At 41.0% G+C, this 18,930-nt stretch overlaps 1 protein-coding gene across 1 annotated transcript in view; it reads left to right on the top strand.

Moving 5' to 3' along the window:
• Positions 1 to 12,833: 12,833 nt before the first annotated feature.
• The window catches only part of MCUB (mitochondrial calcium uniporter dominant negative subunit beta), an 89,715-nt gene continuing 83,618 nt past the window's right edge, over positions 12,834 to 18,930 (top strand). The window contains 1 exon segment of the mRNA XM_082633138.1: positions 12,834 to 13,005. Coding sequence (XP_082489264.1) covers positions 12,910 to 13,005 — 96 coding nt within the window. The 5' untranslated portion in view covers positions 12,834 to 12,909.

The following is an 18,930-nucleotide window of genomic DNA, read 5'->3' as shown; positions in this document are numbered from 1 at the left end:
AAAGTTTATATAGAGACCTTAACTGGCTTCAGTCACGTACACGGTCCAGGGAGCCTCAACACCGCATTTGTGTTTCAAGACTGGATCCTTGGAGCAGGTGCTGGGAACAGGGAAAGCAAGCAGAATACAGAATCCAAGGATAGGGGAGCGGGTGGGGAGCCTCCAGGTGCCAGGGTTAACTGGCAGTCACGTCTTTTTGATGGCCTCCTCCAGTGACAGGTGCTATGCCACAGACAGTCTGTCAGACAATGGACAGAAACTACCCTACAGCTGGTGATCAGTCAGTTTCTTATGAGTGCATCATCACTGCTTGGACATGTTCATGGTTTTTGTGACTATTTTTGTTTTTCAGGTACCTATTATTTTAGCTCAGTAGCCAATTAATTTGTTGATAATTTGATTAGGGTGTAGTGATGTATATGCTTATTTTTATACTGTAATTATCTAAAACTAGATTCTAAACTATACTTTCTGGTAGACGTAAAATGATTATACTCTCATTGTTAAAACAAATATGTATAACCTACCCTTCTACCTTGCTTATACACTCACTTTTAAAATATATATATATATATTTTTTAAATTTATTTATTTGGCTGCACCGGGTCTAAGTCGCAGCACGTGGGCTCCTTAGTTGTGGCATGCAAACTCTTAGTTGTGGCATGCATGTGGGATCTAGTTACCCGACAAGGGATCGTACCTGGGCCCCTTGCACTGGGAGCGTGGTGTCTTATCCACTGCGCCACCAGGAAACCCCTCTACCTTGCTTGTAACACTTTATTGATGATGTGGCTGGTACATGTGTGCTAGTTTAAGTAATTTGTAAATATAGTTATTAGGTTCTTTTAAAATTAATAGGCTATGGCTTTATAATATTAAATCATGGTTAAGCCTATTCTTCTCTTTAGAAATAAATAAAAAGCAATTTGTATATGTTTCTCTCAATTCTTTATTACATTGAAATTTACTTTAGGTCAGGGATTTTACCTTGAGTCTTTTTAGTACTTCTTGTCTCCCAACTCACATATCCCCAAGCTCCTGTCCTTATATAGCTATGTAATAGAAACACATTAAGTTAATTTAGTGGAAAACTTATTAGCCTTTCTTACAATGGAGTCATTTCAGAATGACCCTTGGGAAAGCTGTAAAACACTGTACTAGTTTGGAAAGCCTGTCCCATTTTTAATGAAATTTTTATGGAATTTTTTCTATATTCCAATTTCTTTCAAATCCTGCTCTTTGGGGACTTAACGTTTTATGACTTGCATAGTAACAATAGGAAAGACCTATTAATATGTGCGTCCTATTGAAACCTGAGTGATTTTACTAGAATGAAAGATACTGTGCCTCTAGACTACCTCTTATTATCAGAAACTGATAGGTAATTATTTGCAGAGTCAAGAATAACAGGGAGGCGGAGAGATGAAGGAATAAGATGTTTAAGCAAGAAAGGTCAAAGCTTAAAGCTGAGTTATTTAATTAGGACCCTGAGTACTGTGTCCCCAAGCAAATAAGGGGTCCGAAAAGGTGTTTTTCCCCCAAATCTAGTGAACCTAAGTTGTCTTCATAGAACTTACCACAATCTTTTGAGTGATAGTTTAGGAAGGAATGGGAACCAAAGTGGGATGGAGAATGGGTAGGAACCAGAAGGGTAACTCTGAAAGTAAAAGAAGATTGATTGTACGTCACTATAGGGGCTGCCCATCTTCATGTCCAGGCTTTGCATGTGCAGCTCCCCTTACTTGAAAACCTGTTCGATCCCTTCCTGGCTTCACTGACTGAACCCCACTCTTCCTTAGAACTCAGCCTAAAGATCACCTCCTCCTGGCAGCCTTTCCTGACCACTACTCCCCCTCCTGTGTGTTTCCATAACACCTTCCGCTTTTCTCTGCCATAGCCCTTGTCAGCGTTATCGTTGACATTCTCCCTTAACACAGGAACTATGTTCTCTCTTAAACTAAGGCAAGTGCCTCCCACCCCCATGCCTGGCACATAATAGACATTCAGCAAATGTTTGTTGATTCCGTTTTAAATGATTCTAAGTTAGAGATAAAATGAGTTGAAGATCTGGAAACAGAAGTAAAGAAACAGTCTCTTTTGGATGAAAGAAGAAACATACTATACCATGCTAGATGGAAATTGAAAGAAAACCAGATGGATGGAATGGGAATAGTGCCAGAAGGTGGATATAAACCCCATGAAAATTCAGTGGTTTCTGAAAATCCAGAAACCACCTCTCAGGTTTCTGGAGCTTCAGGCGTCTGGAGCATGTTGCAAGATAGCCTCCAAAATGAAAGACAAATCACTCCCCCCAGGTCACCTTCCACAACACCTCGCACAATGCTTGGTGACTTTTTGGGGTCTTAGAAGCTACATACGCCCCATTTCAATGTGCCACTCTGACCCATTTACCGAGTAACTGGTAAGGCTGCCAATTTGCAGTGCAGTTAGAGCAAGAGAAGGCTCTACAGCAAGGAAGGCTGTGGTGCAAACCGCTCTGCCCCTTGGGCTCTTATGACCCAGCAAATCTAACTGGAGTGTCTGTGGCAAATGCGAATGCCATGTGGGGCTCAACTGGAAATTACAGACCTCTCTAGGGTTCGGGAGCACAGCCATATCTTCTTCAAAAAAATCTTTTATCTCTTTGAGAACAGCTCCTGGACTGCTACTGAGCTGTGCACTGCAAGACGTTGGATGCCCGAAGCGAGTAATAAGATTGCTCATGCCCAGAAGCAGTCTATCACTAAATGTGAACAGGATATAAGGTACCAGACTCAGCTGTCCTGAAGCAAGTTGCATGAGCAGGTGGCTCAGATTCTTACGGCCACTCCTGCTGCATGGCCACCTTCCCTCAGTTCACATCCATGGCCTCATGAGCTGTTTCCCTGTGATCAGTTAAAGAAGGAAGAAAAAAACAGAGCCTGCTTTTAAGACAAAATTATGGCACCCACTGGACTGCTGTAGGACTAGTCTAGTGGTGAAGGGAAATCTTTGTGGGCAGAACTTCAAGCCATACATTTGTCTAGACAATGAGACTCCTAAGAGATATAGGCCTATACAGCTTCATAGGCAAGTAGCTAACGGCTAGTTAAATGACCAGGGACTTGGAAGGAAAAGGATTGGAAACTGGTGACAAAGGTTTAGAGAACAGGTATTCGGATGGATTTCACAGAGTGACACTGTGAAGATATTTGTATTCCATGTGAATGTACACCACAGGGCATCTGCAGTGAAAATTGTCCACCTGATTCAGGTGAGCCATCTGTGAATGTCAGCCTCTTTCCTTAGTCACCCCAGTGTTTGCTCAATGCCTGTGAACAGATTTGCTATACTTGCGAGGATAGAAGCTATACTTGGGCTAAATACTATGGGCAACCCCTCGCCAAGGCTGAAATGGCTACACTACTGTATTCCTAACCTGTCCTCAGCTGAGACCTACTTTGATTTCTCAATATGGCATTATTCCTTGGGGAAACAAGGCGCCACATGATAGCAGGTTAATTACATTGGACCCTTCCATCATGGAGCAGTTTTTCCTCAGTGGAATAGACACACAGTCTGGGTATGGATTTGCCTACCCTGCCTGTAGCATTTCTGCCAACACCACCATCTATGGGCTTACAGAATTACCATGGGATTTCCACATTGTTTCTGATCAAATAACTCATTTCACGGCAAAAGAAGTGTGGCAGTGGGAATTCACTGGTCTTACCACGACCTGTCACCCCCAAAAGCAGCTGGCCTGATAGAAAGGTGAAGATACAGAGTGACTTTTGATGTACTGTCCTACAGGATGCAACATATGCTTTGATTCCGAAACCAGCATTTTTCTCCCATAGCCAAAGCACAGGCCTGAAAATCAAGATGGGATCAGCATTCCCTCTTAACCTATTCACAGAATTTTAGGGTCTTACTCCCCAAAGGAGCATGCTTCCACCGAGGGACACAATATTGTTCCTACTGAATTGGAAGTTATGACTACCAGCTGACTACTTGGGGCTCCTTACGCAAGAGTCAGAAAGGGATTTATCCTGAATGTGAATAGGAATTAATTTGCTGCTATATAATGGGGTAGGGAGGACTATATCTGGAACCTATAGAATTTTCCAGAGTGCCTCTTAATACTTCTACATTCAAAATTAATGGAATACTGGGAATTCCCTGGTGGTCCAGTGGTTAGGACTCCATGCTTCCACTGTAGGGGGCATGGGTTCAATCCCTGCTTGGGGAACTAAGATCCCACAAGCTGCACCGTGTGGCCATAAATAAATAAATAAATAAATAAAACAAGAAAAGAATGTCAGCTTAAAAAAAAAATTAACGAAATACTACAGGAACCCAGTAAAAGAAGGGGTCACTGATGACATGACTCAAACTCTTCAAAAAGTTAAGATTTCTGTCTCCCGCTAGGTAAAGAATGCCAACCAACATCCTGTACCGTGCTAAATAGAAATTGGTAAATGATCTGAGAGGTACAATGTGAACAAATTTGAGAGTGAAAAGGAAGAATTCGATTCTAGCCCTGTATCTGTCATGTTATATTAGACCAACTCCAGTAGAAAGAAGTGTTTGAGAGCCAAACAGAACACAATTTGAGCTCTAGTCCCTCTGCTAGCTGTGTGACCTGGGCCAAGTCCCTAAACTCTTCTGAGCCTTAACAGTCCTACTAGAGATGATAATTTTTTTCTTTAATTAAAAAGAATATTTATTTATGTAGGCTATGCTGGGTCTTCGTTGTGGTGCACGGGTTTAGTTGTGGTATGTGGGATCTTAGTTCCCTGACCAGGGATTGAACCTGAGCCCCCCGCATTGGGAGCTCAGAGTCTTAACCGCTGGACCACCAGGGAAGTCCCTAGAGATGATAGTTCTGTGGTAAGAGTCTTGTGAGAATTATATGGAACAAATGTGTAAAGTTGTACATGTAACAACTGACATAGAGTAAGTACTCAGTAAACGTCAGCCAATGTCTTGGCAGAATCGCAGCACAACAGTAATCGTAGCAATGATCTGCCCACGTTGAGCCTGCTCTCTGCCCTCGTATCACCAGTGTCAGTTTGCCTCATACCTACCGGTTTCTGCCTTCACTGAAATTCCTCCCTGCTTGAGACTAAGGACCAAAAGTTTTAGTGCTGGCTACTGCCACCTTAACTCCCTTTTTCCTAGGATTCATTTGTTAACCACACTTGTATTTGCTTCAGACCACCCAGTACTGCTGGATATACAGAAGCAAGCAGTCTTTGTCCATTACATCCATCTACCACCAGACTTCAAAATTTGATGCTCACCAGAGAGCCAAAATTGTTATGCTGTTTTCTTTGATATCAAGTTTTAACTTTCTACCTGATAATCTCTTTATTAGGAGAGAGTTATGAATTCTTATGCCTCTGGGCCTTTGAACATGCCGGAGCCTCTGCTAGAAACACATCCTCACCTCTTCATTTGACTAGCTCCCATTCCTCTTCCCGTTATTCATGTGCACTGATGTCAGCCTGACCCTCACCCCGAGCCTACCTGGACCTCCCCGCTAATTGGGACCTTGGGCCCTGGTCTTTTTCCATTTATTCCGCTCTAATTTCTTGTTCTGTTAACTTCCCCACTATGTTCTATGTGGGCAGGAAACTCATCTTTTTCATTCATCACTCTATCATCAGAGCCTTGAACAATATCTGACACACCCTTGTGCACGTATAACCAGAAGTATGTGTGATTTTGTTCTTCTTAAAGTGGTTGAAGTTTTAAACTTACAAGTCCTGTTTTATTTTTCATCCTTTCATTCATTCATGAAATATTTAAGAACCTACTTTGTGACAGGCTCTGTTAGGTGATGAGTTTAGAGCAGTGAACAAAACAGACAAGGTCCCTTCCATCATGGAGCTTGCATTCTAGTTGGGGGAGACAGATAAAAAATAAATATAGGTGATGATGAAATGCTAAGAAGAAAAATAAAGCAGAGTGAGGGCTACAGGCAACGAGTAGGAGGTAGTGCGGCCAGACTTATCTTTTAGGGCCTCGCAGGCTATGGTGAAGCCTTTGGGTTTCATTCTGAAAGGTGTAATGCCTTCAAAGGGCTTTGAACAGAAGGGTGATGTGAACAGGAGACAGCCAGCCAGCCTACCGTAGGAGGCGGAAGAGAACAATTCATGAATAAAGCAGCCCCCAGCATAGTTCAGATGGGACGTGTTTGGATTAAGAGAATGTGAAATTTAGGAATTGACCCTGGCAGCTTGGATCAATTTTTACTTGATCATTCTTTTATTAAACTACTGGTTCCATTTGCTAACAGTTCATTTAAGATCTGTTTCATTTACTTTATAAGTAAGATTGGTCTGTGACCTGCTTTTATCATGTTTACTTGTTTCATTTTGATATCAGCATTATGCTAGTTTTGTTAAATGAATTGGATAGCTTCCCATCTGTTTTGATGCTTTGGAACAATTCATATCAGTTAGCTAAAGTTTAGGCATATAAGATAGGTATTATCTATTCTGGAAGTTTTGGTTGAACTGGCCCAGTAAGAGCTGGGCTTGGGACATTTTTCCAGGTAGATCATTAAACACTGTTTCAATCTATGACTACTGGTCTCTTCAGGTTCTCTTTGTTGAGCCAAGTTTGGTTTTTATAGTTTTAAATTGATTGATATAAGTAATCACTGGGGGTTAGTTTTTCTATCCTTTCTGTTATGTATATGTATTCCTTCTTTTTTCTTCATCATTCTTGTGTCAGGTTTGTCAGTCTTGGTGCCTTTAAAAAAAAAAACAACTTTTGGTTTTATTGACTCAGTCTATTTTGGGGAGAAGTTGCTTTAGAAAAAAGGGTAGAGGAAGTCTGATTCATTTTCTGCTTTTACCTTTATCACTTTCTTCCCACTACATCCTTTAGGCTTATTTTTGCTATTTTTATAGCTTCTTAGATTGTAAGCTTAGTTTACTTTCAGACTTTCTTGTTTTCTAATAAATGCATTTAAGACTATACATTTTCCTGAGTAGTGAACGTTTTGACATTAAGTGTTTTCATTGCTATGCAGTTTTAAAATAGTTCTCAATTTCCACTTATTTCCTACTTAATCCATGAATATTTTTAATAAGCGTGTTATTCAAATTCCAATAGTAGTGATGCTTTACCTTCTAATTTCATGAATAAATCTTATATGTTAGGAAGTTAAAAAGCTATTTTTGACACTTCCTCTGAAGCCTGACATACGGTCATTATATTATGAATCTTCCCTATGAGTTTGAAAATAATATGTATTTTCATTTGGGTACTAAGTTCTTTATGACTCTGTTAAAAATGAAAGCCTAGGAATATTCTTCTCTAGTTACCTCTAGAATTCAATCAGTTTAGGGACCTCCAAGTAGGATGCTCGAGGGGACCCCTCAGCCAGTCTGCCTCTCCACTCTGCAATCCAGTGCTGCTGGCATCTGCAGAGGATATATGAGAAGTTGCTGGATTCAGATGATTTCACAAGTAAGACCAGGTGACGTAAATATAAAACTTTTTTCGTAAATATACTTTCCTTCTACCTTGACTGAATCTAGCCCCGTTGCCAATGGTAGGCAAGTGATACCAATGGTAGATAATCCAGTATCATTACTGGTCAGCCTATCTGTGAAAAACTAAGTTCTCAAATGATAGTTTGAAGACATAAGTGAATAACGTCTGCAAAGGCCAGTTGTATGAAAGTCAATGGGAAAATTTGGGGACCACCTTTATTAGAAGTTAAAGCACAAATCTGGATATTCATGTCCTCATTAAGGATCTGATGCCAGGCTAAAACTAGGGTGAGGTACTTGCCTTGGGCACCAAATTTAAAGGGGCACCAAAAAACTCAGTCACTGAGATAATATTTAAATGTAATATTTTTAAAAATCGAAATTAATGCAAAAAATTTATGATGAACAGAGTATCAAAATTGAAAATAAAGAAAGGATTTGACCCTGTAATTGATTCACCTCCCTTCACCACACCCTAATCCCAGCTGTGGCTATGAGAAGGTCAGGTGGTTAAGCGATGTCAGAAGAGACAGGCAATGTAAGGTCAAGGTTATCTTGGGCTCTTGGAGTTGAAAAATCTTGGCACCATAGTTATACAATTCCAGGCTTGAGTTCTGACTATATGACCTTAGATAAGTTACTTACTTAACCTACTAGTTTCTTCATCTGTGATAGGGAGCTAATAACACTAATTTGTAAGGTTTTTATAATAATTAAATAAAGTGCTTATGCCTGACCCACAGAGGCAGATCCAAGTTTCGTGGAGCCTGAGGTTATATAATTTGGGAGACCGTCTTTAAGAAAAATAATAAAAAATTAGGAATGCAAAATTGGCATGGTAATGAATATTTAGAGTGAGAAAATAAGTCATAAATAACAAAAATTTTTAAAGCACAAAACCCCCCAAAATAAAACATTAAAAAAAATTAGTTGCCCCTCACCTCACTGTCATATGTTTTTTCCCCCGACAGTTTTTTGGCTACATTCCTTTTGACTGCCTTTTCATAGGGCAGCAATTTTGCAATACTTTCTATAGATAGAATAGAAAAGAGAATAGAAAAGATAATTTTCTCTCACATGTTGTTTTGTTTCATATCATTATAGTTTAGGAAAGTGTCTCTAAGCTTTACAACTCACTATTGGCAATGTCTTGTCAATTCTTAAAGTGTTTTTCATATATGAGCTGTAATATTTGGAAGAATATGCCACAGACCAGCTGCTTGGCATTCATTTCACATGTCGCTTCTTTTTACTAGACCCACACTAGTAATTTGGGGGGTCAGCAAAGTGAGAGAGCTCTGGACACTGCAGATGGAAAGACTACTGGGGCTGCCCTGTCCACGTGGTGACTCAGCACACGTGGATCACTTTGGTGCACAACACACTTTACCACAATGTGTGGGAATCTTGGTGAGACAGAACAGTTACTCCGAGCTAGTTCATTAATATACTTACATATTAGAACCTCTTCACATTTGAATCTCTGCTTTCCCTTTTTCAGAAAAAACAAACAAACAAACCATAAACAGCTTTATTGGTGTCACTTATATACCACAAATTTCACTCAAAGTGTACAAATGATTTTTAGCAAATTTACAGACTTATGCAATAATCATCACAAATTTCACTCAAAATGTACAAATGATTTTCAGCAAATTTACAGACATGCAATAATCTCCACGATCCAGTCAATTAAGGATATTTCCATCACCCCAAAAAGGATTCCTCATGCTTGTTTGCCTCACTCCCAATTCCACCTCCAGCCCCAGGCAACTACTAATCTACTTTCCATCTCTATAGATTTGCCCTTTCTGGACATCTTATATAAATGGAATCACATTGGTTGTTTTAAAGGCCCTTCCTGTACCTGTTTTCCATCTCTTTAGTCCTGAGGTCTCTGATCCTTGTCCTCCAGCCCTGGTAGGGCTCTTCCTTCTCTACATATTGTTATCCTTCCCATCTTGAGCCACAGCTCCCAGACTTTTCTTCGGTCGCATTGGTTTTAAGTTGTTCTTGCAATATCTCTTCCTGTCTATTGGCATAGTTTCATCTATTCATTGTTGATGGAGTCTCTAATTTAAAGCAGGTCTTGTGCTAGGCACTCTGACACAGCACCTGCCCCTGAATTTATAATTGAGCTGGAGAGCCAGATATGAATGTAAATAAAAAGTGTGATAAGATCTACAAAATAGGCAGGCACTAAGTGTTATGGAATGGTTTGGAGTAATAGTAATAGCATGTATTGATGACTTAGGTGTCAGCAAATTTGATTTAGCTTAAGCTTTCAGGGGTCTTCACTTGTACAAGCCTTTCCCAAGGCACCTGGTGAGGCATTGGTCCCTAGCAATGCATTCACTTGGTGAGATGTTTTTGTAATATTTCTAAAAGTAAAATATTTTAACTGGAATCGATTAAGACCACTCACTGTCTCCTTCCTCTCCAACCACCCCTCTGTCACATGTCCCCTTGTGTCAGGTGGCTGAGTGGCCATGGCCTTTTCAAGATCCAACAAAAAGTAAGTTGAGTTGGAGATACATTTATTTCGGGTTTAGTGGGATAACTGTATGTGGCTCACAGTGATTTCCATGTATTATTAAGTATTGTTAACCATGTCCATGTAGGAATGACTTCCAAGAATACTCCTCTCACTTACTGCTGTGACAGAAGTGCAGGGCCAGAGATTGCACTGCAGTATGAATGTGCCCTGCACTGCCAAGTAACCAGAGTGTGTGGCTAGTAAACAGAAATGATGCCAAAAAAGCAAACAAAAATAACACACAAAAACAAAAAATCAAAAACAAAAAACCCCTAAAACAACAAAAAAGAAATGATGCTTGGAATGAATGACTCAGAAGCTACTTGTGGACTAGTCTTCCAAATGTTACAGCTCAGGTATGAAAAACACTTGATAGAACTTTTGCCAAATTTAAGAGCAATCATAAGAATTGACATGACATTACCAATAGTGAGTTTTAATGCTTAAAAACACTTTTCTAAACTCTCAATGATATGTAAAAACAAATCAGCATGCTAGAGAGAAGACATTAATTTTTTCTATTCTCTCCATAGAAAGTATTACAAAATTGTTGTCCTATGAAAAGGCAATTGAAGGGAATGTAGCCCCCCAAAAACCTGTTGGAAAAAGAGTATTAGAACGATATAGCAGCAGATTCTGTGCTCAAAATGGACATTTTCTCCTCCTGTTCTCCATTTCTCTCCAAATGAAACTCTTCTTTCTCCAACCCCCCTCCCAGCTCTATTGAGGTATAATTAACTGACATAAAAAGTGTATATATTTAAATGTACAATGCGATGGTTTGATATACGTATACATTGTGAATGAACACAATCAAGTTGATAAACACATCTATCACCTCATAGAGTTACCTTTTTTTTTTTTTTTTTTGGTGTGGTTAGTCCAGTTAAGATCTACTCTCTTGGCAAATTTCAAGTGTATAATACAGTACTATTAACTATAGTCACCATGCTGTACATTAGGTTGTTAGAACTGATTCATCTTGTAACTGAAAGTTTGTACTTTTTGACCAACATCTCCCCATTTTCCCCACCTTCCTGCCCCTGGAAATCACTGTTCTACTCTCTGGTTCTATGGATTTGACTTTTTTAGCTTCCACATATAAGGGAGATCATATAGTATTTGTCTTTCTGACTTATTTCACTTAGCATAATGTCCTTCAGGTTTATCTATATTGTCAAAATGGCAGGGTTTCCTTCTATTTTATTGGTGAATAATATCCCATTATATATATAAACAACATCTATATATCATTTTCTTTGTCCATTCATCCTTTGATGACACTTGGGTTGTTTCCATATTATGGCTACCGGAGAAAAGGGGACTCTTTTACACTGTTGGTGGGAATGTAAATTGGTGCAGCCATTATGGAAAGCAGTATAATGGTTCCTCAAAAAATTAAAATAGAACTCCATATAGATCCAGCAATCCCACTACTAGATATATATCCAAAAGAAATGAAATAAGTATCTCAAAAAGATACGTGCATTCCCATGTTTATTGCAGCTTTATTCACGGTAGACAAATCTCTCATTTGGAGCACTAGCAGATAGAAGGAAAGGACTCAGGTAAGGTAAATTACTTCCCACGTGGACTTAATGTTTAATGCGTCACTATCTGTGCAGGGCAACAGTATTTTGAAACACAGATGCTCATTAACACATATGAATCAGCCTTAAGTGGTGACAAAGTTTTTGCTATCATAGAAACTTACATCTTTTTTCCAATAAAGAAAGGAGATCGTCATCAGGTGAGATTTGCCACTTGTTGCATTGTTTGCCAGCTTTGATTCATTAACTCAAGCCTCTTGCAGATTTAGCAAATAACAATATGGGATGCCCAGGTAAATGTGAATAACAGATAATCAATACATAATTTAGTATAAGTATATCCCAAGTATTTCATAGAAAAGTATAAGTGTGACCCATGCAATATTTGGGACATACTTATGCTAAAAATATTATTTGTTGTTTACCTGAAAATCAAATTTAACTGGGCATTCTGTATTTTATCTAGCAACTCTGTTGTAAGTAAGCTATTTGAAAGTTGGACTAGGTTGCTCTTAAATGGTTTGTGTTTGTTTTCACAAACAATAAGTCTCCAAGACAAAACATTAGATTTCCCAGCTGTCGAGAAGACAGTTCCTGTTCCTTAGCTCCTTCAGTTAAAAACGTGCTTCAAAGGAGAAGCCAATTCGACTGTGGGAGAGATCGTCCCAAAGAGCTCTGGGTGGGTCACCGCAAATGTCTGGCAGAGGTAGGTCTGGGGTGACCGTCACAGCGCTCAACAATGAGCAGCGCAGCCCGCAGCCGGCACTGAGCCAACTGAGAGGTGGCGCCTTGGTGGACCTGCTTCTCTCCCTCCTTTCCTCTCAGTCCAGGAGGGAAACTTCCAGAGAGACCCTGCCTCTCTCCAGATGGCCACTCAGGCCCGCGCCTCCCTGCCGGCGGGGTGGAAGGCAGCAGACGGCCCCAGGGGCACTGAGTACCCAGAATTACTCGCGAGTTTTGAAATCAACAGCCCGCAAGGTGCGAGGGGCCCGCTCTCGTTCATTTCAGAAGGGGCTTCCACTGGAAGAAGGGAGGCCGTCCCAGCGTCCGCGCTGCCCCTGGAAACCCGAGATGCGGAGGGCGGTTCCCCCGCGCTCTCTTTGGGTACCCCTTCCCTTTTAAAATTTTGGTCGGAGGAAAGAAAACAGTCTGGCGCCCAGTTGCGTGCGAAGACGAGAGGAGAGTGACACACCCTCCCTTTAGCCCGCCCCGCGCTGCGCTGCGCTGGGAGGCGGGGTCCCGGCGAGGCTGCGCCCACCGGGAACGCCCTCTCCCAGTCGTCCGGCTCGGAGGATGGCCCGCTGACTGGGGCGGGAGCGCCGCGCCGGGCGGAATGATGCTCCGGAGGGGCCCCTGGCCCTGGCGCGCGCGGCTGCTGCAGACCCCAGGAACCCAAGGCCGAACGCATCCGCGACCGCTGATGCCCCAGGTTATGCCCGAACCCGGCGCCGTGGTCGTGGGGGGAGCTGGGGGGAGGCGGCTGGAAAAGTTTGCGTGGGGCAACTTCCGCGGGAGCGAAAGCCCAGCGGCCGGGACGTTCACTGCGTTTTGCTGGCTCCCCGGCTTCGCGCGCGGGAGGCCCCCGACAGGTGGTCGCCCGGGCCGCGGAAGTGGGCCCCGGGGTCACCCCCAGGGGCCGAGGGAAGGAAAGGCCAGGAAGGAAAGGACGTTGCGCCGGCGCATCACCTCGGTTAAGTTGGGGTGCGGGAACCATGGGGCTGCGGCCCGGGGAGCAGCACAGTTACCCCGGCAGGCAGTTTCTCCGCGTCCAAACTACGGTCTTGAATAAGTTTTCAGAGCCGTTTTGCTGTCGGCTCGATCGTCGGTGCCGAAATGGCCGAAAAGGGCTAAGAAAACGGTAGCGCGAGCAGAGTGAGTGCCCCGAGTGTGCACTGTCGTAGGAGAGTGGAATTTCCATCCTGAAAACCGCGAGCACCTCCCTTTCAAAGAGGGAAGAAAAATTCGCGTTTTGTTCCGAGACTCGAGAGACGGGGGAATCATGAGTGTGTGCTGGTGAGTAACGGTTGGCCTGACACAGTTGTATTGTGGTCTGTGAAGAGCCGTCGCTTGGGAGGAGGGAGGAGAGTGGATGTGCACTAAAAAAGACACAGGAAGACGGGGGAAAGTACTGATTGTGACTGGGATTGTGATGGAGCCTGACAGGCGCCCAGGAGCCCTGACTCTGAGCCTGATGAGGAAAGACAGCCTTTAAACTAGAGCCTTCCAGGTGTGCGCGGTTGCGGAGGGCGTGTTTTGCGTTTTAGTTCCCAGCACCGGCTCCCCACCCTCATAAATCAGTTTCAGATTGTTAACCGGGAAAAGATTTATTTTTTCTTCTAGTTGTGCAGTTTGAAAGAAAAGCAGAAAGTAAGCGATGTCATTACCAGTATCTTGTCACTTCCACGTCCTGTTCATTTTTTCTCTTTTTTTTCCCCCTCCAGCTCTCTCAGGGCTTCAGAGTTTGGAATGGTGGAAGAAATGTTTAAGTGCATTTTTTAAATGCCTTCCCTGAATGTTAGAAAGGGGATGAGGAAGGGCATTTTGTTCCTTATAACTAGGACAGGGGCAAACTTCTTAAAATGTAAAAGGGTAGACTTAATAGACTAATGGGAGAGTGAGGCTTTTTTCATTTTGTGAAATTTGTGTTTTTATTATAAATGTTGCACTTTACAGTCAAAGATATACCAAACAGTAAAACAACCCAATACAAGGAACCCCCTTCACTGTACACCATTTAAACTTAAATGATTGATTCACTTTTCTGTTAAATCTATTTAACATTTTGAGTAGAATGTTTATGGATCCTAAGACTGGCTGCTCTTTCTCAGATTATCAACTCTAAACTCTTCTCCATGTTTCCCACCTGATGCTATCCAGGGTAGTGCCGTTACATGCCCCAGCAGGAATTGGATACTCTTTTAAAAGAGGTCGAAAATGATACAGTGGGGCTTATTAGGCTTAATCATAGGGGAATCTTCTTAAGAAGCCTTATGTTTGACTGTTTCTAATTTGCAGATTTTTGTTTTAGGTCTTGACTGTCCATGCTATTAAGTCAATTTGCTGAACCTTAGAAATAGAAATGTTTCCATCATTTCACTTGTCTGATTAAAGACCCCCAAAGAATAAAGAGAAGCTTTGAGTGTGCTTCTTTATATGCTCTTTGAAATTGTACCATAAAGAAACTGACAGAAATATCCTGGCTGCCTAGGAGTTTTAGCTGGGGCTACTAAACCATTTTCTGCAAATCAAATTAACTGGTTGTAGGGACATCTTTCATTCTAAGGTCTCACTGTTTTGTGATTGCCCCATTTGATATGAAAAGTCCTGTGGCTAAAGACAGGTGTTATTTCCATACATTTTTGCTGTAAACATTCAGATCCCTAGAGCCTCTGAAAGCAGCAGGAAAACAAGAAGTGATACATGTGACCTGACAGCTCATAAAATCCTAGCTTGAAAGGACTTGTCATTAACAGTATCTCAAGTAAGCATTCCCAATTATATTTGGCCTCTTCTGAAAGTAGGAGTGTGCCTTACAGGAGCAATTAGTGATTTTGAAAAATAGACAGTTTTTATGCTTCACATGGTAGGTGAGTAATTGCCAGTGTTTTGGGGTAGAAAAGAAGTTTGTCAACATGGGTATGTTTACTATAGCAGAATTGCTTTTTTTTCCTTTTAATTTTTATTTATTTATTTATTATTTTTGGCTGTGTTGGGTCTTCGTTTCTGTGCGAGCGCTTTCTCTAGTTGTGGCGAGTGGGGGCCACTCTTCATCGTGGTGCGCGGGCCTCTTCATTGTCGCAGCCTCTCTTGTTGCGGAGCACAGGCTCCAGACGCGCAGGCTCAGTAGTTGTGGCTCACGGGTCCAGTTGCTCCGCGGCATGTGGGATCTTCCCAGACCAGGGCTGAAACCCGTGTCCCCTGCATTGGCAGGCAGATTCTCAACCACTGCGCCACAAGGGAAGCCCAGAATTGCTTTTTAAAGGACATATGTCTGAAGGATAAGTCTTAGTCTGAAGCATAAGAAAGCCAGAGCACGCCATATTACCTTTGGCCAAGGCATGGCCTGTTGTCCATGGTTACGTTCCAGTCGCAGCATCTCTGCTTGTCCGCAGGGCTGTGGCTGAGTGGTTGTCCCAGCAATCCACAGCTCCTGCTGCCTGTCTTGTTCTCCAGGACGCAGCTTTGAGTGATCATGGTGCCTGATAAATTATCACTAAACAGAAAGCTCTTGCCTGGTTGTGCCTTTCTTAATTGGGTTCTTCTGCTACTTAGTTGGAGAGACTCCCTGATGTGATTTCAAGCCTCCAGTACAGTATTTGGGTCCCTACATTGGCTATGTTTAAAATTTTTTAAAAATCAGGTGTACTTTGCAGAGAAGTTTAAGTATTGAGTGTGCTTTTTTTTTTAACTCATAGAAACAAAGCATATACATGTTATAATGCCACCACCAAATGTTAATTTAGAAGTTGTTTTCAACTTTTGAATTTAATAAACATGTCATCCTCGTTTGACACGTTCCTATGATTCTACCTCATGTGTTTGTAACTGGTACGTTGTATACTATAATCCTCGTTTCAGAGCTCTCTCCTGAGGACAGTGATTGTATTGGTGATTGTACTTACATTGTAGAAAAGACATGGATGCTTTGGTCTCAAAGTAATTTTAGACCGGTTTGTCTATTAAATGTTAAACATTACTACCTTCCCAGCATGTAGGTATTAGGGCTGGGTTTTTTGTTTGCTTATTTTTGTTTTTGTTTTACTTTACTGTTTATTGCAATTTAACAGTATCCTGTTTTACAGCAAGCTCTAAGCTGGGAAATCATTTTGTGGCTTGGCAGATAAATATTTATTGAATGAGGTCCCTATGAAGCTACGGCAGAAAACCAGAGGCTAAATATTGGTTAATCTAATAGCTATATAAACCAGATGTATTTACTTCATAGAATAGAAATGAGCAGCTAATTCAGTTGGTATTAGGCAACTGGGACATCTGAGGGCTAACCCGGCCCTGCCACCACTTAGCTCCTGAACTTAGCCAAGTCGTTCAGTCTACTTTGAGCCTGTTTTACTCCCTTTTAAAAACAAGATTTGTCTAAGTGGTCTCAAAAGCCCTTTCCATCTCTAAAATTGCCATTTTGTTATTTTACCGCGGGTTGTAAATATTATAAAATAATAAAATATTGTCAGTGTCAGAATGTTTGTCTTAATGGCTGAAAATCCTCTTTTATGATCTTAGGCAGCCAGTAAAGTGGCAGTTGTAACTAATGATTGTAATAACTTTTCCCCTTTAAAAAGAAATTGGAATTTATTTGACATGGAGCGAGCATGGCATAATAGTATTCTCTTAGGAATTATGCATTGTCTTGTTCTAATACTTAATTCTGTCATTGCCAGTGATTTCAACTGTGAATTGTCGCTTATTCAAGAGAATCTAGCATTAGAACTCTAAAGCCATTATATAGTAGACATCTTGGCCTAACGTGTAGGCTATAAACCAATAGATAATAAAATAGCATTATCTTAGCTATATTCTAGAAGTATCTAATTTTTGATCCCATTTAACTTACCACAGTATTAATTTTCCTGGTTTTTAAAACAAACACCAGCTCTGTTCTCTGAGCTAGGTATTTAGACTGTGTGGTATGGGATCCCTCACCCAAATGTTTTACTAAACTTTCCTCATTGGCATATCTTTTAAGAAACAGGCCTATGAAACTTGGTAGGCAGTTAAGAGGTACTCTTTACGAGGACCCATGAAAGAAACTGCTGTCTAGTCTTAGTCTTAGAATTGGGTTTCTCCTGAACTGATTTGGGGTTTATTATGCAGTGAGGTATACAGCCACGGGTGTTCTCTCTACGCACTGGCTGCCAGAAAGCTTACGGTCAGAGTTTCAACCCACCTTCTAACAAATGTTTAAGACCTTGTGACATGCCTTTTATGTGTTTACCATACTTATGGTTTCATCCTCTCTGCCTTCATTTTTCCCTCCACTCATATCCCCACTCATTTTTCTGTGATCTCTTTTAATGGGAAAAAGTGGTGCATAAATAAGATTTTATTAAATTTCAAAAATCAGCTCTTTGGTGTTCGAACAAATATGTTCTAAGTAGTTAATGGTGGAAGCGCGGCAAACCAGGCTTCTTGTTCATGGTATCCTTGGTGCTTCACTCACAGAAAGTGCTCCACACATACTGACTGCACTGAATTGAGTTGCTCTAAGAATCTACTTTTGATGCTATGGTTCTCTTTTTGTTTTAATTGACAATATTAATTTAATTAATATTAATTTATTAAATATTTATTTATATTAAATAATTTATTTAATATTTAATTTATTAAATATTAATTTAATTGACAAATATTGTTGTCTCTTAAAGGTGGTGGTTACTCTCCTCTCACCTTTTTTCTTCTTACCACCCTCACCTGTTCTAAATCTTCCTATTTCCTTGCTACCTCCACTTTCCTCACCTGGGTAAAAATCGAGTTTGGGTCAACTACTAAGTCCTGTTAAATCTCTTAATTCTGAGTTCCCTATGTAAATTAACTCATAAATGATGTTATTTGATTTTACATCATTTTAACCTTAGTTTGCGGGAATGGAGAGCATGCAGTGCAGGCTTTTGTTTGGCAGCTCTTTTGAGGATAACTAGAGCTCAATGTAGGATTCACAATACTGATGAGAAATGATATGTGAAATCTGCACTATCAACAAAGTCCATTGAAGAGAATATCTCTCATTTGAGGGCCAGAAATAGGGAGCAGTGAAAAGAGAGGTGAGAGATGGAGCTCGAGTTGAAATTGTTATAGCCTGTGAGCAGAAACAAGAAGTAACATAAAACATTGCACCTCATATTAAGAAACTGACAGGTGCACAAGGTTTTATTGTGGCAGACTTAAGGGAGGAAAAAGTCTTCCAGATTGACAAGGGTCACACCATGAATCTGGGTTCTGTCTGAGGGTCTTACGGTATTTACCAGGTTGAGAAGGCGGTTTGGTTTATAAAAGTGCTGTGGACACAGGTGGTAATCCTAAAATATTTAACTCCACTGGGAACTCTCAATTATTTTGCTGAAGTAGGAGTGTTTTTATAATGAATGCATTGCTCAAATCTCATTTCTGGGACCAAAAGATGGATTTGCTTATTTTCAACCTCTTAGGCATAACAATAAACAATAAATGCCCTGAACCTGTTTGGAGGAAAGAAGTTATCATTCTTCTTGATGAATTCTTGTTGTTTTTCTGACTGTGTGTGTGTTGGTGTGTGTGTGTGTTCATGTGTGGCTGTCCCTTTTGTTAAATATTTTGTTTTGGTATATGAGCTTCCCTAGTAGGGGAGTGGGCTATTTGAAGA

The sequence above is a fragment of the Mesoplodon mirus genome (genome assembly GCF_964341445.2).
Source record: "Mesoplodon mirus genome assembly, chromosome: 2".
Lineage (NCBI taxonomy): Eukaryota > Metazoa > Chordata > Mammalia > Artiodactyla > Ziphiidae > Mesoplodon > Mesoplodon mirus.
This window is presented reverse-complemented; position numbering and strand designations above follow the sequence as displayed.